Consider the following 25,539-nt stretch of genomic DNA (forward strand, 5'->3'; position numbering starts at 1 on the left):
TTCAAGTTTAGTGAATTACTTTAGGATTCTTAGAGAATGATTGTCAACCAAGTCATCGCTACTAAAACTTATTTTTCTTCAATTCTCTCTCTTATCTGGGGCTGAAATAAATAACCTCCCTCAGTTATTCAACTTGTAATATACATATAAATTAAACTCATCTCTTAGATCTAATCCTATTTATTTGGCAAATAAATATGCATATATATGTCAAGAAATTAAAGTAGTGTCTTGTTGATAATCTTAGTACACATACTAATTAATATAAACATAATAGAGATGGAGCAGTTGAGAATATATAGATACAGGGTAGTCTTATGAGTGATGAAAGCCTAAGATGGCAACTACATATATATATTAATTAATGGTTAAATCCCATGCAATGCATCCTCATATATTTTGCTGCTTATATTACGTACTAGCCAGTTGGTAATAATTAGGTAGCTAGGGTGACAATCACAATCACAATGACATCAACTGCAGAAACAAAGAAGAATATATAGTTAGTTAGATTAGTTATTAATTAGTTGATTCCATATAATTAATGAATGAATGAATGTTACTAGTACTTACTCTTAGACTAATTGAAGGGACATTTGGTCTTGGCGTGCATACTGACTATTGGGTTGTAAGCCAGTGACTTGAAAGTAGCCACGAGAATCAAATTGCTGCTGATGATGCTGATGCTGATGCTGATGTTGTTCATGAGATTGATGCATTGATTCATAGTTTGTGGGTCCAGTAGTTGGCAACACACTCATGTTGTTCCTCTCACTTTCTGCTATCTACCAACATCAACACCATATATAATTAGAAGAAATTAATCAAAGACACATGATATATAGAGATAGAAAAAGAAACCTTAGCTCGAAGAAGCTGGTTGTTGTTGTGCAAGTCTATCTCCTGCACCAGTTAACATTAAGTTAGAGGATTCAAGTGAATGTCATCTTTAATTATGTGGATAAATATAATTCCAAAACTAACCCTCTAGTATATATAGACTTATGATAGTCACATCCTCTTCAATTTAATCATTTCTAGTTTCTAAAAAGAAAATGTTTAGTCAAAAGCCACTATCAACTGAAGAACAAAAGGAGAAATTTACCCTCTTTTGCATGTATTCAATTTCAGCAAACAGCAGCTCGTTCTGTTGTATGTAAATAAAGGTTATTAGCAACATAATTAACAATGAAAAAATTAAGACCATATTCAATTTATTGAAAACATTATAATACCTTTTTGGAACGAATCTTGCTGATTCCTTTCTCTAATTTATTCTCCAGGTTTTTGAGGTCCCTCACATTCATACTGCTCAATGACTCACCTAGAATTTGCCTACAATTCAATTCAATTCAATTTTCTTTTCATAATATATATATATAGATATGGAAGCTCAAATTGAACAATGCAGATTCCAAACAACTAAATGCCTTGAAATTTTAATCCCTTCAAACTTTCTTGTACCACAAAACAGTTCAACTTAATTAATTACCTGTTGTTATTCTGCAGGTTACTAATTTGGGCACGCAGTTTTTCTGCTTCTTGCTGGTAATACTGCAAAATATAATGTAATTTAATTAATATAATGATAATTATGGTTATCATTGAATATATATAAAATAATATATTCTATACATATACCTGAGCATTAATCTCGGAAGTAGATCCAACACCAGATGAATCTGAACATGCTTTCTTATACCTATCAATAGTTGCTTTGACACTGCAATTTATTGTAGTATTATTTGATTAATTGATGTACATTTTTAAATATCAGCATTCTAAAATCTAATAAACAATTATCAACTAATCAGAAAGGCATGACTTGTACATTATCTGAATCCTACTGATCAAATCAAATATATGAGAATTAATTACTCAAATCATATAAGGAATTCTACAACTAGGTATGTATTTACTATTTTTCTTTTGAGAGTGTTATTGTAAACACTTGTAACTGAAAAGCCAAAACACTAACTAAAGCACAAGAACATGCATTTCATTATATATGTATGTTAATATAAATTCTTCAATTGCTTAACTGTTGAGATCATAACATTTCTTGAAACATATACCATGATAAGTTTGTTCTGATACAAGCTTTATGTGAGTCTCAAAATCATCACCATTTCATAGTGGACAAAAGTGGAGGCCTAATTTCAATGACATATATAGTACTTAAATAAAGGGTTATGGAAGAATGAAAAGATTTAGATTGAACCTCAAGCTGTATTTTTCTAATAACATTTTAAAAAAATTAATTAGAATAAAAAATAATTTTTATTTCTAATGTTTATTGTTTTTTTTAAATATTTTTAACATTTAATTTGATTCAATTTGGTTTTTAATATTTTTTATTAATATCAAAATTATTTCTAAACATTTATTTCATTTAAAATATTAGAAATAAAATTAAAAAATATCTAAAAATAATTTATATATATATATAAAAAATATTAGAAATAAAACTAAATGAATAAAAAAATAAAAAATAAAATTAAATCTAATTAAATATTAAAAATAATATTTTTTTAAAAAACAATTATAGATATTAAAAATAAAAAGTATACTTTATCTCCTAATTACTAGTGACTTTCAGCTGTATAAGCCTCACAAATCAAATTATAATCGTCAGAAATGGCAAATCAATCAGCTTTTGTTTGAGTAATCAGCACAACTAATAAGGCATATATGGGAATGGTATATGCTTAATATATGTGGGTTCCGAGTGATCATTAATCAATTCAACTGAAGTTTATCCAAAAAAAAAAATCAAATATTGCACAAACATAGAGCTAAAGAACTAAATTTTCTTCAATTCATATCTATCATAACTGATTTCAAAGATGAAACAATTGGTGAATTATATAGGTTAGGGCATATGGAAATTGGATAAGATGAATTATACATTGCAAAACTCTCATCTTCTTATCTCTCCATTAAAATTTTCAAATTATTTTTTATATGGTTATTCAAGCTATTTCTTTTAGTCTAACAAACAAGTAAGGATCTAATTAGAAAAAGGGGAGAAGGAGTGGTTCAAAACTCTAGGAGGAGTATATAATAAACCAAATTGGAGGTTTCAAATCAGATTTAATGCCATGGTGAGGTCAGCATGCATGTCACCTCTAGAATGTTGCAACATTTCATACGCAAAGAAGAGCATATTGCCCAGACATGAATACTAAACAAGGAAAGAAAATTTTTCCATTTTCCTTAAACTTGTGAAGTTAAGTATAATTAATAAGCATTGAAATATGAGCCTGAAAAAAAAGATTCATTTTCTTTAAGCTTGTGAAGCTAAGTATAATTAACAAGTATGGAAATATGAGCCTAAAAACAATGTAGATACAAGCATTTAGAGTCAGTTCCATGAAAACATAATATTAAAAAAAAAAATTTAAGTGCACCAATTAAAATCAACGGTTAAAAATTATTAAAACACCAGTGTACCAATATAAAACTTTTTCTATAACATTATGTATACAACTCAAAAATCACATCACCTCCTTGTAGTTGAGACCCTGAATTGAGTCTATTCCATATTACTGAGGAGTAATTACATATACTTTGAGAATGAGTCTGTGTTACATGTTAATTATGTTGAAAATCTTGAGATTGAAGTTTCCCTAGCTCATTTAGTTTATTTGAAAAGTGTGTTATTAAAATATGGTAATTAAAATAATGCATTTAAAACAGTTTAAAATATGGTAATTAAGTTTCCCTAGCTCGTATTTATTTATTTATTTTTGGAGCGGGTGTCATTTTTGTCTTTAATTGTTAATTATGAATGAAGCTAGCATCTTCCACAATCTCTCATTTAAAATATGGCAATTAAAAAAAGTAAAAAATAGAAGAATTTCTAAATTTCTTTGTCAAATTTTAATTTCAAATACCTTTTTAAGTATAAAATAAGAATATAGTAAACATTTTTTTTCTCATCGATATCAAACATATTAACTTTTTATTTAATATTAATAAAATTCTATTAGAACTAATATAAAAAATCATAAAAATGTTAAGTACCTACAAAAAATCAATCACTAGGTTAGACATTATATATACATAAATAAATTAATTGTCTCTTTTATTTTTTAATTTTATTAAAAATAATAATGCATTTAAAACAAAAATGTATCTAAAAATATTAATTTTTGAATATATAGGAAAAAAGGAACTACTTTGAGGGGGAAAAACTAAAGGAAAAAAATGGCAAATCCAACATATATGTAACCTTGTTATTTAGGACATAGATGGGTTAATAGAAGATAGTAAAGTGCATGCAGTTGGGGTTGAATTGAATCATAGATATGAATTTGAAAGATGAAATTGAACATTTAATTGGTGGTCAAATCATGCAGCTGCCTCAGTAAACTGAACCTTAAAGGCAACTTCTTTAAAAAGCAACATCAAATGATCTCATTAGTCAGTCATCCGATTAGATGTGATGCAAATAAATTACTATTAAAATAAAATAGTAAGAATTTGTTTGACCATGTTCTTCAGATACCTTAATTTCCTCGAGCCACGCTGGCACAGGTTGCCACTTTATGATTGGTTCAACCATTTCTAGGGCTAATTCCTCTGCCACTTGGAGGCAAAACCATTTGCTCAACGGTTAATACCCTCAACCCCATCCATATATCCACCTCGGTGAACCCAACAACATAAGACTCACACCACTCTTCCAAAATCCTAAGTAGCAATAACTAGGAGGTTACCAACCCCCATTCAATATCATTATTTTATTGAGTGAGAAGATCTGAGCCGTCCATTTTGCATGGAAGAAGCCAAATTAGTAATTACTCAGAACTCTTCCCTCATTGGCTACTTCAATTGTCGTACGTTGTCTCTGCTACAAAAATTATCACACTCACTACTCACTCATTTCAATCTCTTCCCTAGGAAAGCCTTTAACTTTCTTTTCTTTATCTTATTTTATTGGATTCAGTATTCACTTCTGATGGATGAGTCCATAACTTTCACCAATATATCAATGCAAAGATGTTGAGAAAATGCAAAACCCAGTCTGGGATACCCAACAGTGTGTGAAATTATGATAAGCTACTCTTATTGGCTTATCAATCTCTTCGCTGTCTTTTTTCTCTTCTCAAGCTAATATAAAAGAATTTTTACTGGGAAATAAACAAAGGGGAAAGAAAAGAAATTTGGGCCTGTTTGCACTATAGCAGATACAATTTTAGGGTTCAGATGGAAGAGTGAAAATCAACCAAGTATGGGAATCATGACATAAAACTCTTTTGTCAGAAGTCAAGAACTGAAAAATCATGTGTGTGACGTGACCAAAGATTCTTTCAACCGAGACAAATCCTATGGACTAGTCCTTTGAACCCTAACCAGGATCACTACCCACCCCGCCCCAATTTCCCAAAATCGACCCCAAAACACTTTCAACTTTCACACCCTTTTGACTATTGTCTAGTTCCCAACTTCCCCATTGCCTCAAAACAACAGAAAAAGTTTATTTTTTTTACTTCGATTTCTTAAGCATGATTACCCAAATCACTCAATTGCTAATAAAACCCTAATCTTTACACTAGGGTTATATTTGACCTAACATGAGATCTGGCACGTGGGCGCAAGTAAGATTTGGGGAAAACTCAGCTCAAGTATTTGGATTGGAAAATCTTTATCTGGGTTTTAATGTTTCTGAGCTGATTCAGCAGAAGTGGGCTTCAAAAGAGAAGATTTCTGCACAGTCTAACATAAAACCTAGCTTTGGGCTTTTACAAACCCTAAAGATCCTTTACTTCTTTTCCTTTCCTTTCTTATTTTCCTAAAACAAAATTAATTTTTAAATTGTTGTTTATTTATTTCAATTTGACATATTGACAAAAAATAAAAAATAAAAATTGAGAACTGTACTATACTTTTTCTCGATATCTAACTGACGTGTTATTAAGGAAGTGTCAAAGAGAAAGAAGGGTTTGGGCTTATTGAAGCATGACACCTTTTCCTTTTCTTCTTTTTTGTTTTTGTTTTTGTTTTGTTTTCCTTCTTAGGCCTTCTTCATAGCTCCATAGCCTTATAGATATGTGTAAGAGAAAGAAAGAAAGAAAGAGAGAGAAATATTAAAGAGAGAGTAGAGTAGAATAATAATAATGGAAGGGGAAAGAAAGAAAGAGGAAAAAAGGAAACAGAAAAAATGAACAAGAATGGAAGAGGGAGTTAGGGGGGTGTTGGAAGTGGCTGATCTCACAGGCCTGAAAATCCTTACAACAACCCCAATTGGCTTCTATTTCTATCTATTGCACCAGATCTATGTATCTAACAAACCAAGAGCTAAGAAAAATTATCATAAGCAGAAACAAAATATATAAACATAAATTAAAAAAAGAGGGCTCATATAGAAAGGAAAAAGTCAAAATCAGAAGTAAAGAAAGACAAGTGGAACTTCTTGTTTGCAGAACAACAGAGATACAAAGAGGAAAAAGAAAACCTCTTATATCTCTAGAACTGAATCACAAAAAAAAAATGATTGTGATTTTTCTTGTTCTCCAAAATCAAATCCTTCACAAGATCTATTTGCAGGAGCAAAAATCTAAGAACCCCAGAATCATAATTTTTAGCTGAACAAAAAAAAAAAGAAACTTTGGAAGAAAAAATGTCAACAAAAAAAATTAATCTCTACCTGTTATTAGCATATTCATAAAGACGACCACGGCTGGAGAAAACTATAAGAGCAACCTCAGCATCACAAAGCACAGATAACTCATAAGCTTTCTTGAGAAGACCATTTCTGCGCTTGCAAAAGGTTACTTGGCGATTTGTAGTGTTCTCAATCCTCTTGATCTCAATCTTACCCCTTCCCATCTTTCTCTGTGGTGAACTTGCTCCTGACATGGATTCATTTGCTCCTGGAAAAGCCATCTTCTTTATTTCACCTATACCTACCCTGAAAAATCACAAAAATCTTCTCAACAATATGAAGAAAAAATTCTGGTCTTGATCAGCTTCCAGATGGTGTTTGTGTTAGGGAAAAATCTGAAAAGAAAAAGACAATGAAATACTGAAACTTTTGGGGAATCTATCTTATCTCATTACAGCATACTTTTTCAACTTAGTTCACAACATTTATATTGTTAGCTTCTAAAATAGTTTCATTTGCTTCTAATATTATAGCATAGTATGCACTCCATGTCAAAGCTTGTTTTGCCAAATCTGAGGGCTTGAAGTGAAAGCAAAAGGAAAAAGAAGAAAAAAGTTTAATTAAGTCCAAAAGAGTTGAAGCATTAAAAATGGGAATTTCAAATGATGTTTCAGTATTTTGCTAACTAACCTGGGTGATTAGAAAAATAAATAAAAATAATAATAATAATAAGGGGGAGAATATACAAATTAAGACACAACAGAGGTTCTGAGCTCTTGCCCTTGATTTTCTTTTGGCTTTGATCCTTCTTAGCTTGTTTGTTCTTAGAAGAAGAAGAGGAAGGAGATAGCTTTATATATATAATTTCAGAAACAAAGTGACATGGATGAAGAGATGGGTATTTATAAAGTGATAAAACCACCTTTCATCCATCATGGTTTATGATTATGCATCAAAAACTCTATATCATAAACATACTCATATATATGCCATCTCTAATATATTTTATTTATTTTTTTTCCCTCTCTAGTGCCATGTGTTTCAGATAAAATCAGATTCAAAGAAAAAAAAAAGGATATATCTAGAAGATTATTTAAGTTATGCCTCATTAGCAACTTTTTTTCTTTTTTTTGGGTATTTAAAAAAAATAAAAATACAAGTGACAGAAAAACACAACATAGAACAAAATTGAGATTTTATTTGAAATCAAAAAAATAAATTAGATATATAAAATATAAAATTGTAGCAAAATTTAAATAATAAAATTTCTGTAGCTAATATAAATTTTGTAAAATTGATTAACTAATTTAAAATTGTAATATCAAAAAATTTAAGATTTAAATTGAGATTTTAAATAAGAAAAAGTATAAGTAAACAATGAAAATATTAAATAATGTGAACAATGGATATGTCGGATGTTCAATTTAATAGGTATGCGAATGGTTGATTATGTTAATTCTTAATTGGATGGTTATTTTTTTTATTCGATTTACTCATACACAGTTAACAATGACTGTGTATTCAATTCACTAGATATACGTATTGTTATCCTAATGTTAGAGTTTAGGAGATAATTTGGGATAGAGTATTTTTTTATTTTATTAAGTCAATTCTAAAATTTATTGTTCACATTATTTACAAAAGCCATTGTCTATGTGACAAAATTCTTTAAATAATAAAATTGCTATATCTAATATAAATTTTATAAAATCGATTAATTAATTTAAAATTATAGTATTAAAAAAATTTAAAATTTAAATGAAGATTCTAAATACTCTTCAAAGAAGGACATGTGTGTTTAGCCATAGGAGAGAGAGAATGCTCAGAAAACCATATTAATGGAATGAAAAGGACAATAAATTTACTTGCAAAAATTCAGAAAATAGGAACCAATTCTTTTTTGTTTTAAAAAAAAAATCTATATTATTTTGTTGGAGATAATTATATTCAAATTATATAAAATATTTGACAATAGAATTTTCTCTCTTTATTTTAATTCAATTACATCACTTATAAAACTTGAAATTAAGATTCATTAATTAATAATCTAACACAAATTTTGGCTAACTGATTATTTAGGTTCAAGTAATTTTTCACAGTAACATAATTTTAGAGGGACCTCTGTAGTTTTAATTTAACTCAACTGCCATTGACAATTGGAAGAGTAGATCATCAACTAGAGTTATTGATCTTAGGCATTTAATTTTCTAATAAATTTTCCATCTTAGGCATTCAAGCAAATAGCATTTTTTCCTTAATTGTACTAGCTTTTCTTACAAAGTGACAATAGGCATTAAACAATACAGGTTAATCAAATTAATTAATCAGTAATAGTGGTCCTTTCTTACTATAATATATATTTTTTGTACAACAATTAACCCATGAAATTGATAAATAACTAAACAGTCAAATGGTATTGTTTAGCTATGTCCATCAATCATGATCACAGTGCCTATTTCATATTTCTTTTTAACTGTTAGCATTTTGTTTGTGTGGGATTCCATCACTGTGGGGACTTCCTTCTATCATTGACACCATATTTATTTATTTATAAATATAAATAATGTAACTGTTATTAACTATTAAGTGGTGACCCAAAATTGAAGGCTACTAGCGAGTGCCATGTGACATGCATCCATTTATTTATTATAACAATTATTAATTATTCCTTTTTTCATGATTTTTTTTTTCTAGAAAAAAAAGAGAGTATAAGAACTTATGAAGCAAAGTCTAATACTTGAAACAATTATTGGACCAAAAACTAAGAGTTGAAGTCAAAATGAGAATTTCTAAACTCAAGTCATCACCACACAAATAATACATATTGATTTTATAAGAATGAGTAGTGAAATTGTGTGAGTCCAAAATAGTTTTCATATCCAGAACTAGAGAGTGGACAAAAGACAAGTGATGATGATTTGACCATAAAATTATAACCAAGTTCTATAAAGTCATAAAACCAAACATATGATATTGACTTGTTGTAAGAGCTTTACTTTGAATGGATAGAGTTTTGGGTAAAACAAAAATTACCATGTGAAATTAATAAGAAGGATTATTTACATTTACCATGCATGCATGTCGAATTGGTAAGGTATGTAAATTAAGATTGATTGGACGGAGCAATGAGGAAATTGTCGAGTGGGTACAATTTGTTCTATTCATGGATTGTGGCTTATCACTCATTAAGGTATGTGTAGGACATGTCAAGTATCCATGCCTACCTTAGCAATACATGTTAAGCATAGCGTTGACAGGTCCTTCTATAGCAAGAAATTTTGTTACACATTATTCCACTTATTACTTAACTTAAAAGTACATATATCATGTCTATCTATGTGGTCAAAATTTCTTATTATTTATCGCCTTGGTGTGTTTTTTCTTGCTAATACTTTATTTGCTTTTTTAGGTCAATCTAAGGTATAGTCTAGGCTTAGAGTGATTGGTCTTGGTTGGTAGTGTTCAAGGGATTTATTAAATTACGGCGCATAAGATGATAACAAGTTCTTATTAATGATTACGGTCACCTCAAATTGTAGTTGAAGATGAAACTCATGAGAGGAAAATTGAGTAAACGGATAGTATTAAACATCACAATTTTGGAAATTCAACTAATTAACGAGACAACCCCATGTGACCTTGAATATAATCATCAATGTATATGAGATCGTTACTAGGTTATTCTTAACCACGGAAACTAAAGCATAAGGAACCTTTCTTTAATTTCTTTTCGAAATTTTAACATTTCTTTTCATTTTGTGACTTATATACACACGCATGTCAAATCAATAACACGAAACTCCTATTATCGGTATTCAAGTTGGGATATGACTTTGACAACCATAAATAAATAAATAAAACATGCATATTACGTCATTAATTAGTTATACTAATATATTGAACGCTTACTAGTTTATTTATATTGAGTTTTATATTTTTTTTTGTATTTTTTCTTTATTACGAAAATATTGAGAAAACAAGTTATTCCTAGGGTATATTTATGAGAGGAGGGGGAATTATTGAACATAACGCTCTAAATTCAAATAAAACATGAAGAAATAACTATTAATTAGGTTGTTTTATGATGTGAGTTCAATTATTAATCACAAAATAAAAATAAATTAAGTAAAAATATTTAAAAAATAATAGAAAATCATCAGTTTAAAGTAGCTTAAATTATTTTATTTTATATTTTTTAATTATTATTAAAATAATTAGATAATATTAGATATAATAAATATATAAATATAGATATTATATACATAAAATTATAGATGTTAAATTAAAAAACAGTAACTTTGAGTTATTATCTCTAGAGTAAGTTAATCTCATTGTATTAATATTTAATACACATCTAAAATATGATTAATCTTAATTCAAGCTGTTGACTTTAATTATCCTCACAATTATATAGAACTTATTTGTTAATTTAACATACTATTAATACTAATATGTTTAATTTGTAGCAATTCTACTACTATGTATATTTATCAGTATTTTTTTAATAATCATACATGAATTCTTTTTATTTTTTTAGTTAAAAAATAATTTAAATATATAACTAATTAGTAATAATTATATTTTTGTACAAGTATTAAGAGTGTTTGGTGCATATAGTCATTCAGTCATGAATATGGTATTAAATTATAAAATTTCTAATAGAGTAACCTTTTTATTTACGGTATAATAAAATGAATAATACAAGTAAACCTTAATAGACACTTCTTGTTATATTAGGAAAAAGAATTGATATTATTATCCAATTAAAAATTGTTACACCAATTATTATCATTATACTTTAACTATTACTATTTGAATAGTCATATAATTAAGCAAAGTGAAAACTCAAGTGCAGTCGACTTCACGTGAAATTGATAGTTGAGAGTCGTTAGATGATTTGACTAATTTGATTAAATTTTTATCTAACAACTCTCAACTATCAACTTCACGTGAAGTCGACTGCACCTGAGTTTTAGCTTAAAAAATGGTGTACACAGGATGGTAAGTTGGTAACTAAGATCTAAGGTGTATTAATTGATGAACAGGAAGATTGCCTTGGTAGGTACCAACAAATCGTAGATGCAGATATATAAGCCCATAGCTTGTGGATGCAGGGGAATATATAAGCAGCTACTCCATCTATTAGGTGCTGTATTTTTGGCTTTTGGCATAACTCAAAATAGTCATCAACATCTATCTCTACCTCATGATTGGCCCAAATCAAATTTCAAACTTTGAAAACAAAATAACAAAAGGTGAAAACTCAACTCCACGTAAAGTTAACAAGTGAAAGTCGATAAATAAAAATTTAGTCAAATTAATTAAATTGTTTAACGATTTTTAACTATCAACTTTACGTGAAGTTGACTGCACCTAAGTTTTCACCTTCACTTCTTAAAAAATGGAAAATGTTATTTGTATACCAAAATCAGCCACTATCAATGTATTTATGTATAAATACATATGTGATTTAATTTATTTTCAATATGTATTTATATTTCAATATAAATTTTATACTAAAGACTGAATTTGGTGACTAATTTTAGTGTACACGTAGCATAACCTAAAAATAATTCTGATTATGAAAGCAATCTAATTATGCTTAACCATCACTATCTAAATGACTAAATAATCCTATTAACACATATTCGATTAATTTGATCTGATTTGACAAAATTTATAAATTTTGAATATTATTTTAATTTATAATAATGAATATTATTATTTTTTAGAAAAAGTCAATACAAGGTATTCTAAATTCTAAATTCTAAATTCTAAGTTCTAAATATAAATTATTGATATAAAATTATTGAAGAACATAATAGTTTAGTTATTGAAATCTTTCAACAAAAATATAATAAATAAAGAATTAAAATTTATTTAATTAACAAAGAATATAATATTTTTATATAAGAAAAAATGTTTAAAGTTAAACCATTCTTGGATTTAAAACTACTTCTGAATAAAGAACTAAAAATACCATATATTTTGACGAGTTTGATGATATTGTTGATAGAAGGTTTATAAATTTGTAATAAATTAAAAGTTTGACGGCTGTGACATTTTAGAAGCATTTTCATTTGAGATTAAAAGTAGCTAGTGGGGGGCTGGTTTGGTAAACTAGCAGTATATTGATGGTGGCTTGATAAGTTGCACTATTACAACGGCTTCTTAATTATATTGTGTTCTCCTTTCTTTTCTCTCCTCTCCGGAACTCATACATTATTTCAAGAGAACCTTGGACAAAACTTTTCTTTATGTTTTTATATGGCAAAAGCTAGTGCACTCCAGGTAAAGTAGGAAGTGCAACACTCTTTAAAAATTAACCTACTATCAAAAGTTATCAGGTAAATTAAATTTATTTATTATTATTATTATTATTTTTTTGTTATGGGCTGAACAAATAAAACGACACTAATAAAAATACTAATTCCCTCATTTAACTCAGAAAAATTTGATTGAATTCATCCATTACTCTGTTATTATCGATGTGATGTCTTCAAGCATTTTCACTGTTTTATTTGTTGGCAGGTGCTTCCATTATCGTTCTGACTAGTCACAGATTCCAACGCTTTTGAACCCACCACATTCCACCTCTACCATAAATGACCTTCAAAGTCCGAAGAATTGCTGCCATAGAAAAACTGCTGATTGGCTAACTCCAAACGCAAAATCGATTCTGTATAAGAACCTCGGTCTCCATGAAGGCGCCATGATTCTCAGATGACGACATAGTCAAAGCACAAAATAGATGGCAGTTACAACAAGTTCATTATCTTTTATTTTAAATTATCCTCAAATTGTAGGTAATAAAATGAAAAATTAAAATACAATTATTTTTAAACAATTATTTATATTAATTTATTTGAAAAATAATTAAATTTTAAAGTTAATTGGTATAAAATATTACAGATATAAAATTAAGAAAAATTTTTATTTGTATAAGAATGAGCCTAATAAATAATTATTCTATTTAATATATAATTAAGAAGATTTCTTTCTTTATCAACGAGTTATAGTTCAAATGACATAGTTTTCATCTAAGAGTTGGTAAAATAAAAAATAATACTTCTTTCTTTTATTAATTTTTTTTAAACATTAATTATTTATTTTACATGTAATATGAAAATAAATGAAATAATATTTATTGAGTAGACGCAGTTATGTAAAAAATTTTTATTGTCATAGTGTTTGAATCAAATAAAAAAATATTATTTTAAGAAAAACTAATAATATATTTTTAATAATATTCTTAATACAAAATAATAAATTTTAAATATTTTTTTAAATAATATATATTAACTAAAATAATAATATATTATAAATATAATAAAATAACATATTTCAATAAAAAATTTGTTAATAAAAAATTATATAAATATTTTTTTATATAAATTTCGCACAAAATAAAATTATTATATGTTTGTTTGCTTTTTATGTTGTATATATGTTCTTTTTAATTAAATTTATATAATACAATTTTTTTTATCATTTTATTCATATTTAATGTTTTACACAAAATAAAATTATATATATATATATATATAACACAAAATTTTTTATCATTGTCTTTATATTTAATATTATAATTTTATTTTACATAAAACAAAATTTATTTAAATTTTAATATTATATATATGTATAATACAAAATTTTTTATCATTGTGTTTATATTTAATATTATAGTTTTATTTTACACAAAACAAAATTTATTTAACTTTTAATATTATATACATAATATATATTTAATATTTTTTTTAAGATTCTAATATATCTTTTTTTCTGGATTTAGTACATGAATTTTTAATCTATTTTTTATGTATTATTTATTTTAATTCTAAAGTCCAATAACTTTTTTTTGTACAGACATGCTGTTTTTAATATTTATATACTATTTTTTTATTTAGAACTTCCGCCCAATATCTGATATTTACAAAAAAAAATCTAAAACTTGTAAAAAAATAATTAACTTGATTAACAGGTTGCCTTTTTAAATCTAGACCATTCAAATAAAATATAATAAATAAAGAGTTCAGATTTAATAAATTTACAAGGTGTGCAGCACTCGTTACTTAGCAAAGAACGTTTAAGGATGAGCCTTTTTATATATCCTCCTTTTTAATTTGCATCTTTATGAATCTTTTATTTGATACTAGCTAGTCGTTTTCACTAGCTAGCTATGCCTATTTTATGTTTACACAAATCCTTTATTTTTTATTGGAAAGGTGACAATACTACTCGAACCTGCATTCTACAAGTATTTATTCTGTCCCTATCCATTTGAGACGGGTAATTATTCGTTATGGTACAGAGCACATTTTCAGCAGAGCAAAGTCTTGAGCGAGACAAGTCTAAGTTGGGTTTAAGTAATACCTATCCGTACCTATCTCCGATATATATATAATATATAAAATTTTAATATATAATATATGTAATATATGTAAAATAATTGGTAAAATAATTAATAATATTACATCATATTTAAATTTTTACCTTAATTTATATTATATATGTGATGATATATAAATTTTAAAATTTTATTTTATTTAGAAATTTTAATAATTATAAAAGCGGAACAAGTATTTACAGAAATAAGTTAGAATTTAACTTTTTACTATTCGCTAATAAGAGTGGGACAGATTTTATGCGGATTATTATAAAGCGAGACAAAATCGGATATGACAAAAATCTGCTCCTACCAGGCCCGCCCCATTGCCACCTTCACCTGTAGCCTCATAAATAATAATAATAATAATAATAATAATAGTTTATTTATCAAATAAAAAAATAAAAGGCAAATGTATTATCTCTTCCTTATTGATCATTATGACAGAGGGTTTCATGCATGATCAATGATTGATTAGTTACACTCTGCCTTTCTCCTAAAATCAATCTTTTTGGTCAAGTCTTGATAGAAAGTACGGACTAAATCTAAGATGCAAAAGTGATCTGAATCTAGATGCACAAAGGAAAATTGTCAACAATATTGGACAAAAAATAAATAAAAAAAATAAAAAAGGACAAAATAGTCCTTTAAAATTTGAAAAAAATATAATAAATAAAATTTGCCATTGATCAAACTTATTTATCAATCAATTTGCTCACAATACAACCCCTTATGAATAAAACAAAAATGGAATGTGATTTTGAAGGGACGATTTTGCCTCTGATCTCATGTTCTCAAGGTTATTACACTAGCTAGTACATGGGACTAACAAATGTTCACCAATTACCTCATGGTTGTGGTAGAATGTTCCATGCAAGGCCTCTATTTCTAGCTACCTTCTTAGGATTCAAAGCTACCATCATCACCATGACACCATTCCACAAATCCTTCTCAAGATTTCCCTCTCACCCACGTTATATATACTACTACTCATCTTTTTTTTTTCTTTTGTAAAATCACATATATGTATAAGTTCTTTTTAGGTGAAAACTCAGGTGCAATCGACTTCACGTAAAGTTGATAAGCTGTTAGATGAAAATTTAGTCAAATCAGTCAAATCATCTAACAGCTCTCAATTATCAACTTTACGTAAAGTCGATTGCATATGAGTTTCCACCTTTTTTTTTTAAACCACTTATTTTAAAAGCTTAATCTGAGAGAAAAAAAATTAATGATTATGTTCGTAATATTTTTAAATAAAAAAAAATAGAAGTTCTATTGTTTGTATTAGCTAATTAAATATGATGGCTTAATCTTTTTCTAACTTTTGGACGACACATCTTCAAACTGAAATAACTCTTTAATACATTGACGATAAAATCAAATTCAAAGAGGTTTAATACGAATTATGCTAATTATGGTTGTGAAATTAATGTGTGATAGTGGAGGGAGAGAGAGAGAAGAGGGATATTGTGATGGGTCAAACTGGTTATATTTAAGAACAAGAAAATCTTGGCCATATCTGCAATGAGGACCACAGGAAGAGAGAGATAGGGTATGGAAGTGGTACCACATGCCTCTTGCTTCAACCATCCAAATGCTAAAGTTGAGAATTGCATGTGTCATCTATCGACTTATATTCACCTCTCAATTATTGCTTATGCATGGTTTTCAAATGTTTATGCAATACAAGTGGCTTCCCCTCCCCTGCCCTGCTGGAATCTATAAATATCAATTTAATTTTCAGGCTTAGTGCTCCATAACAACTCTCTTATTAAGGCCGTGTTTGGGTCGAACAGGAAATGGAAGACAAGGGAGGAGTCCCCCCCTCCTTTTATTATATAGTCTCGAAATGTACTATAAGTCTATAACCCTACCTCTTAATTTTAAACCAACACTAGAGTTAAACTAAGTTGGGTTAGTTTAATAATTAGTTTACTAGTTAGTTCGCTTAAATAAGAGGTCGGATTTAAATCTTGTTTTGTACATGCAGCAATTTATTAGTTGGCGACAAACTCTTTAATAAGAATTCTGTTAGAGAACCAATAGAGTATATGTACAATGTGTACAATGACTTGTTTATTTGGCCCAATATGAGTTAACAAATGAACAGGATAAAATGCTACTAATTTCTCAAACACAATACATCCATACTATTCAGAATAACCATCCGAGTACCAGGGATAATAAACATCTGATATCCTACTGAATTGAACATCCCTAAACCCCCTTATACACTTTATACAGATACTTTATTGACTCCCTATACTTCCTCCTTTAATAGAGTTTCGATTCGTGTTAAATTAGTCTTTAACAACTAAGTAAGGTTAGTTTAATAGTTAGTTCACTAGTTAGTCCGCTTAAATAAGTGGTAGAATTTGAATTCTGTCTTATATATGCAGCAATTTATTGGGTAACGACAAATTTTTAAATAAAACTCTGATCTGTGATGAATTAGTTTTTAATTTGCCAAATTTTTTTTGTATACTGCAAATTTGTCGAAGTGGACGATATCGTAAAAAATAAAAATTGAATAGCGAATTTGAGAGGATAAAATTGTAAGAGAAGCAAAGTAAAAGCTAAGAAATTGCTTTAATTTAAGGAAGAATATAATAATATGTATATAAAATTGAATTTGGAGAAGAGAGAATGGAATGGAAGGGGACCACGCACAAAGCAATTAGATGATGATTCTGAAATGGGGATTGAAATGATGCTACGCGTTAAGTTGGAGTTCTTGAATGCAAAGACCTAATCTCATAAATGCATAGTATGTAGGGTTGTCACAATCTCACCTTCTTTGTCGCAAAGCTATTCTCTATCACCCCCCAACCCTTTCAAGCCAAGTACTTTGCTTTCACTACCCACATGCTTACTATTACAACTTCATTTTTCCAACACATTTCATTTTTTGCACATTAATTAATTCCAACATCATCCATTTTGAATTCCTCGTCCAGATGGTTCATATAATTTGTTACATCACATGTACATCACTTCATGCCATCAATTAATTAGGTATCAAATGCTAAGATTTCATACCAGGAATAATAAATTAAGAATGCATACTTAATGTTTAGAATTAATGGATCGGATAATCTCAGTATTGGGGTAGCGTACATACATATCTATACGAGTTTGGTATTTGAGAATATACGATCTGTCTTGTCTTTTAGAGCATTAGAGGTGGCCATGTCATGTAAAGAATATTGATATTTTTTTATACCATGTATTTATCATGTCACACAAAATTCTTACATTATTATTATTTTATTTTATCTCATCTGTTGGAAAAATTAAGGTTCAATAAGAATCTGTCATTAAAAATAAATTTTTCATAATTTGTGCAATTAAATAGACAATACCAAAAATATTTTAAGCAGTAAATATAAATGACAAATATTAAATAATCAGACATTAAAATTTTAACGTGGAAAAACTCCTAAAAAGATTTAATCCAGTAAAATCTTCCACTATTAAAATAATATGTACACAATCAGTCTTCTTAGTAACACTAGAACATTTTAATAATCAACAAAATACATTATCAAAACTGATGAAATCAATATAAACCCTTTATAAAATAGGTATCTCAAATCAGACATAAATTTAAAAATAATGTTTTGATCCTAATAATATATAGTAAGGTCCATAATTTAAAGTAAATCACTTAATTATTTTATAAACTTATAAAAGGATCTCACTAGAGAGACAATGGATTATTGAGTTACAAAATGAACATTCTCCATACTATCTAGAATAACCATCTTCACCAAGGATCGAACTTTTGACCTTTCGAATCTAGCGCTCTAATACCATGTCATGATACCACTCATCCCAAAAACTTCAACTGATGGAAAAATGTAACACTAATGGTTATATCTCTAATACTCCATAAACCTCTATTATATACATTATACAAATATTCTATTGGCTTCTCATACTTTTCCATTATAAAAATATCAAAACCTGTTTTGGAAAAACAAAAACTACCAATGAATTGGAATTCATACTCCATTAAGAATGTCAAGTTAAGTGTAATAAGAACTCATTAATTATATTATATTGGATGAGAATGAGTGTAACGGGAGTAATGAATAGCGGTGGAATATATAGTCATCATCCTTTAATTTGAGTTAAAGTGAATTGAAGTGTATGTTGTTTGTATCCGATTCCAAGAGTGATCATAATTAGTTTGTGCAAAACCAACTTATGAAAATGTCATACCACTTGTATAACAAAAGTAAGCATTATTACATATTAGTGTCTTTGGCACTCTTATAAAAGAAAGTCAAATAGGCCTTACTTTCCACTAATGCTTTGAGAACATTGAAGATCAACCAACAAAAAATACTCAAAGCCATATTAGGTAATATCTTTAAGTTCTCATCTCTCTCTACTTTAAGGGTGACTGATGTTTGGTCCCAACCCTTCCTTTTGCTAAAGAGAACCCACAATGGTAATTTCTTTGATGCTTGTAATTCCCAATTAAAGTATAAATCTGTAGTCAATTTTCCCACCCCTTGTTTCTTTGTTACCTTTGCTCCCTTTTTCCATGAGCTTATAAAATTGAGTTTGATGGGTCCAAATTCACTCCCCCAAAATATGTACAAGATATAAATTGAGGGTCCTCTGCCACCAATGTCCGGTTAGATCAACAGAATAAGAAAAAATTTAGTACTTCTTTCTCCTATGAATGAAAAGTTTATACTAGTATTTGCAATCTGATACTTACCTATGCTATTATGCTTTTCTGTAAAGTTTCCAAAGTGCTTCTAACCTTTATCAAAACTAATTTACTTCAAGTTTTGTTTTTTTAATAAATATACAACATACTTAAGTATTCATCAATTTAATTACCTTGATGAAAAAATTTTTTTTTTCTAGTGATGCTTTTCTTGTGTCCGGAGACTCATTATAAAGCACAATTTTTATGAAACATTTAATTAGGTGAAATATATTTATATTTACTAATAAAAATTTATTATTTTAATATCTAAAAAATATATACAAGTAATTACTAATATCATTATAATATGTCAAAAAATTAGTATAAGTACTTGATAATATGTTTAAACTTATAAGATTTTTTATGTATAAAGTGTTATAAAACCACTCGTACTAAAAATTTAACCTGATAAGAGAAGACAAAATAAATAATTATATAACTAACATAAAGTATTAAAAAAATTGTTACAATAATACAAAATAATTTGTTATGAAATTAAAATTTGTGAATTTGATGGACAAAAACTAGTGATAGATATGAATAGTATTGATAACTCCTTTTGATATGGGGTGTATAAAGTGTACCTTTTTGTTAAAGGTTCCACTCATTCTCACAAAACCACTCTGATGGTTGAGCCTCCTTTCTCTTTTTTTCTCTCCCATTGGATTGATGATGCCAAACAAACTTTTGTCTTTGTAGTCACATGGAGCTGAATATAATTTTTGTTATTTATATATGACATTTATTTTCACATTGATTAATAATCTATATTCTACAGTGGAGTAGTGATGTCCTGGGAATAAAAAGCACAAGGCAGTTGGAAGTTGGTACCTGTTATAACCATTTTTTCCATATACAATTACCATCTGAAGGAACACCCAATCCCACCCTCAAATAAACCCTAAGTGGTGTTGAAACTTCAACATGGGAATGAAATCAAATTGGAAAATAAATTGCTAGATCCCTTTTCTTGCTGACATAAAATCATTATGTTTATATTATGCTGCCACATTTGTGTGTATATATATAAACCTAAAGAATGTACATAATGAATAATATTCTCAGTTTTCTCAAAATCAACTACCAAAGTCAATTACTAATATAAAATATATGTTAAAATATCAATATACATTAAAAATAAATTAAACTATATATATATATATTTTGATAACTAATTTTAGTGACTGATTTTGGAGACAAATTACTTAAATAAATAAAATAGAGGAGGAATTTATCCAATTACATATTTTTGAATACCAAGATGCAAATGCATTTTTTCATAATTCTATAGAAACCGTTACGTAATAACGGATTATGAGAAAATATAAATCGCTCCTGATAGCCACAATTTACGTGTATTAATGGTTTACGTAACGGTTTACATTCTTTTCTAGTCCGCTACTATCAGTAGCAGTTTCTATATATAGAATTATAAAAAAATGCATTTATGTTTTAATATTCAAAAATATATAATTGAATAAATTTTTCTTCTATTTTATTTATTTAAATAAATTGTTCTAATTTTAATGTACTAATAATATTTTTTTTCTTTTCCTACTACAAGATAATGGTTCATGTTATAGGCATAATAGTATTCCAAGAATGCCCTCAACAACAACAACCATTTGGGGGGCCCAAACAAATGTGTAACTATTAACATTGCCATTTTGATCTTTACAAAATAAATTCACTGAGTAGGGCAATCTTATCAACAACATTTGAATACAACTCAAAGACTAAATGTGGTTACAAAATGTGCATTGATTCTCTAACATAAGACCCTCTTATTTAGGATTAGACCTAGACTTCCCCATCACATCCCCATTCTTCAATAATCACAGGAAATCGTAGCAGTAACTTCACCATGTGCCTGCAGGTCTGCACCCCTAGGACTTTTATAAATATTTTTTTCTTTAAATTTTAATTAGTTTCAACTTTCAACATCAATCGATCTATAAAAATAAAGCATGTTTCTATGTCTATATTTACGAAAGGTATTTGAATAAATTTCTATTTTTAACTAAAAAGGTTAAAGCTTTCATAATTTTAGTCATGAAAAAACGTAAATTAATTTAGTTAGTGTGACAAAATTATGTAAAATATTTAATAAAAAAAAACTCAATAAATGATCTATTTTAATAGACCTAGCGTTAATTTAAATCTTTTATATTTAGAATTGTTTGTGCTTAATTAAATATTACATTATTGATAATCTACTTTAAATATTTATTAAAAAAATCATCACAACAATCTAATAAAATAATATATTCTTAAGATACATTTTAAATTTTTATTAACGTATATAATATTTAAAGTCAACAGATAAATTCAAAATATATAAAATTTTGTCATCATATCATATTATCAAAACATCTTAAGATATTTTCATAACAAAACTAGGCTCGATCGTTTTTTAGAAGATAAATTTGTATTATTCGATTTTACTTGAAGTTAATATTTAAGAATCGTTAGATGATTTAATTAATTTAACTAAATTTTTATCTAAAGATATTAACTTTACGTGAAGTCCATTTCAACTAAATTTATAATATTCTCTAAGCTAGATAACATGAAACGTTGAAAAAAAAAATGTCACTTAGAATGAATTATATTAGAGAAGAGAAATTATTACTTATTAGGCAAAGGATAAAATTGAAAATAAGGAGTGACACAATAAAAGTGCTTAGAAATGTCAGGTAATTAATTAACTGAACAATTTAAGTACTGGAGTTTGATAGAATGAAGTATTGTGTCATCACCAACAAACAGCTTTTGACTTGGAATTTGGATTGATTGACAGAAAAAAAGGTACGTACGTGTGAAGTGACAGAAATTTAGTGATCGGAGGAAACTAAGGAACGATGTTTGAAGCAAAATATATAATCAAATCAGTCAAATATGAGTGCTGATGTGTGTATGCACCATTCCTTTGATGGGATTCTAAGCATTAAATATACTTTTATTTTACAAACCTTATGCTATTAGATTTTGTAAACAATAATTTATTATTGATTAATGAAATTAATGCCTACCCCAAAAGTTTGATGGGACTTTTGGGTTAAGTCGAACAGAGAGAGAGAGAGAGAGAGAGACGGGTAGTTTCCATCAAAATAATAACAGAAACTATTTATAAGTATATTACTCTTGGCACTTAAATTAAATTTGGCTTTGATATATACTCTTTTTGTTTTAAAATGAGTGTCTCATGGAGTTATTAAGAAGAGCCAATAAAATTTTTTATTGGAGAAAATTTTACTTTTTTTAAGATGTTAAAATGATTTTTTTTTATTTGTAAAATATATATTTTTTTATAATTTTTAATTTTTTTGTATTAATTAATGTTAACTTTATCTATTTAAAATTTTTTTTTTACAAAAATACATTTTAATAAAAATTTTATTTTTTTGTCATTAAATTTTACTTACCAAAATATTTTTTTAAATTAATAATTAAATTATTTTTTTCTAAAATACTCTTCAATAATTTTTTAATTATTAAATTGTGATTTTACCAAAATTTTTAATAACAATTATTTTTACATTTTACTATTAATTTTTTAATATCAATATATATTATTTTAATATTAAATACAAAAATTTACCACTGTTAATATGTATAAAAATTAATATATATTGATATTGAAAAATAATCTTACCAAAATTTTTTTATTTAATGTTAAAATAATATATATTAATATCAGAAAATTAATAGTAAAATATAACTATAATTATTAACGAAAATTTTGGTAAAATCATAATTTAATAATTAAAAAATTATTGAAGGATATTTTAAAAAAATAATTTAATTATTACATTTTTTAAATATTTTGATAAAAATACAATTAATCAATAAAAAATAATTTATTAAAAGATATTTTGGTAAGTAAAATTTAATGACAAAAAATAAAATTTTTGCTAAAGGGTATTTTTGTAAAATTTAATTTAATTTTTCTTAAAAAATGGATAAAGTTAACACAAAAAAATTTAAAATGGATTAAAGAAGAAGTTTTTGAAAAGTTACAAAGGAGGAGAATGTATATTTTACAAGAAAAGTGTCATTTTAGCATCTTTCAAGAGATAAAAATAAAATTTTCTCTTTTTATTATGAAAAAGAAATGTGTGTAATTTAATTCTATTAGTTATACATGTGTTTTTATTTTAGTATAAGAATTAGTAATTGGATCTACCAATTACTTTGCAAGATAATTTTTAAAATTTGTTTAATATATATCAAATCGGAAAGGTTCGATTTGTTTGTTGTGATTTTTTAAAAGAAAAATTCATGAATCGGATGATCCAATTTTTGTTCTTAATAAATTGGATGGTTCGAGTTTTGTTCTCAAAAAATTAGAGGGTCCGATTTCTACATTTGAAAATAACACTTTTATAATCCATGATCCTAAAAAATACCATTCTCACCCTAATATAAAAAATAGATTAAAGTATCATTTTTGTTCTCAATATTTGGGGTAGGTTCTATTGTATCCCTAACGTTTATAAAAGTGATTCAATGTTATCCTACCATTAATTATATTAATAGATTAGATTGTATTTTTTTAAAGAAAAGTCTAGAGGACCAGCAACTTTATTAAATTCTGACCAGCATATAACTAGCAAAGAAAAATGAGCCATGTGATGAAATTTCACACCATTAAAATTATCATTGATGGCTACAAATAACAAAAATTGTTGGCCCCTTAGCACCCTCATTTTTTAATTATTCTCACTTGAATGTATTCATTCTCAATTACGTCTCATTTGGATGTGTTCGATTTTAATATTGTACCCAAAATTTGTGTTCATGTTCAATAATGTCCCTAAAAAAGTGAATTATGTAAATGTTGCAAGGATTAGTTTCAATATTAATTAGAATGGATCATCGATTCTGACCCAGACATTTGTATTCTAACTTCAAAATTTTTTTTTAAATTCCAACTAAAACTCATGAGGTATAATTGATGACAAGATATCATACATCACAACAGTATAGGAATAAAGTCGATAATCAGGAGAACAAACACAAGTTTTAAAGGCACAAAATCAACCATAAATGTATCAATACATTTATTTATCATTCTTCTTACAATTTAAATGAAATATTTTCTATAGAACTAAAGAGAATATTAAATAAATGTATTTGATGCATCCACGGTTGATTTTGTACTTTTAGAGCTTGTACTTGTTCTTCAAATTATCAACTTTATTCTTGTACTGCTGTGATGTAGGATATTTCGTTAATTATTTAACTTTGACTTCACAGTGAAATTAAATTGAAGCTAAATAATTTTTTTTTAAATCAAATAGGACATTTTAAATTTTAAGAACTAAAACAGAATTACGCCCAAGCGTAAGAGACCAAGTTTGTAATTTACCCTATAATAAAAATCTTAATATAAATATGATAACTCAAGAAATATTTATCTGAGATTAGGCCATAGGAGTTAGGCCATAGGAGTATGTAATTCAACTCATTAAATTGTAAACTCCAAAACGAGAGATATGTGACAACAAACAAGGAAGCAAGTGATGTGATGTAACCAAAATAAACAAATAAAAAGAAACTTATCCTGAATTTGCAAGGTCAAATTTCAACATCAACAATTTATAGTCATCATTATTAGCCTGAAGACAATTATTTGTTAGAAGATTAAAATACAATAAAATGAAAAGCAAAAAAAGAAAAAACAAAAAAGAAAAATAAATATGAATAGTGTTATTCCCAGTCACAATTTGCAGGTGTAAGTACGATGTATAATCATTAAAAAAGCAGGTGAATTATTAAGAGTTATTCGACACTAAATAAACAAATTAAATT

The 25,539-nt window shown here is 27.1% G+C and overlaps 1 protein-coding gene across 1 annotated transcript; it reads right to left on the reverse strand.

The window, feature by feature from the left end:
- Positions 1 to 224: 224 nt before the first annotated feature.
- Positions 225 to 7,527, reverse strand: LOC130956038 (floral homeotic protein AGAMOUS). Its single transcript, XM_057883060.1, has 9 exons — positions 7,357 to 7,527; positions 6,653 to 6,916; positions 1,642 to 1,723; positions 1,493 to 1,554; positions 1,236 to 1,335; positions 1,106 to 1,147; positions 862 to 903; positions 574 to 785; positions 225 to 477 (listed from the first exon to the last, which is right to left on the reverse strand). Exons 2-8 carry the CDS (start codon positions 6,889 to 6,891, stop codon positions 576 to 578), a joined length of 777 nt encoding a protein of 258 aa, XP_057739043.1. The 5' UTR covers positions 6,892 to 6,916; positions 7,357 to 7,527; the 3' UTR covers positions 225 to 477; positions 574 to 575.
- Positions 7,528 to 25,539: the final 18,012 nt, after the last annotated feature.

The sequence above is a fragment of the Arachis stenosperma genome, chromosome 10, assembly GCF_014773155.1.
Source record: "Arachis stenosperma cultivar V10309 chromosome 10, arast.V10309.gnm1.PFL2, whole genome shotgun sequence".
NCBI lineage: Eukaryota > Viridiplantae > Streptophyta > Magnoliopsida > Fabales > Fabaceae > Arachis > Arachis stenosperma.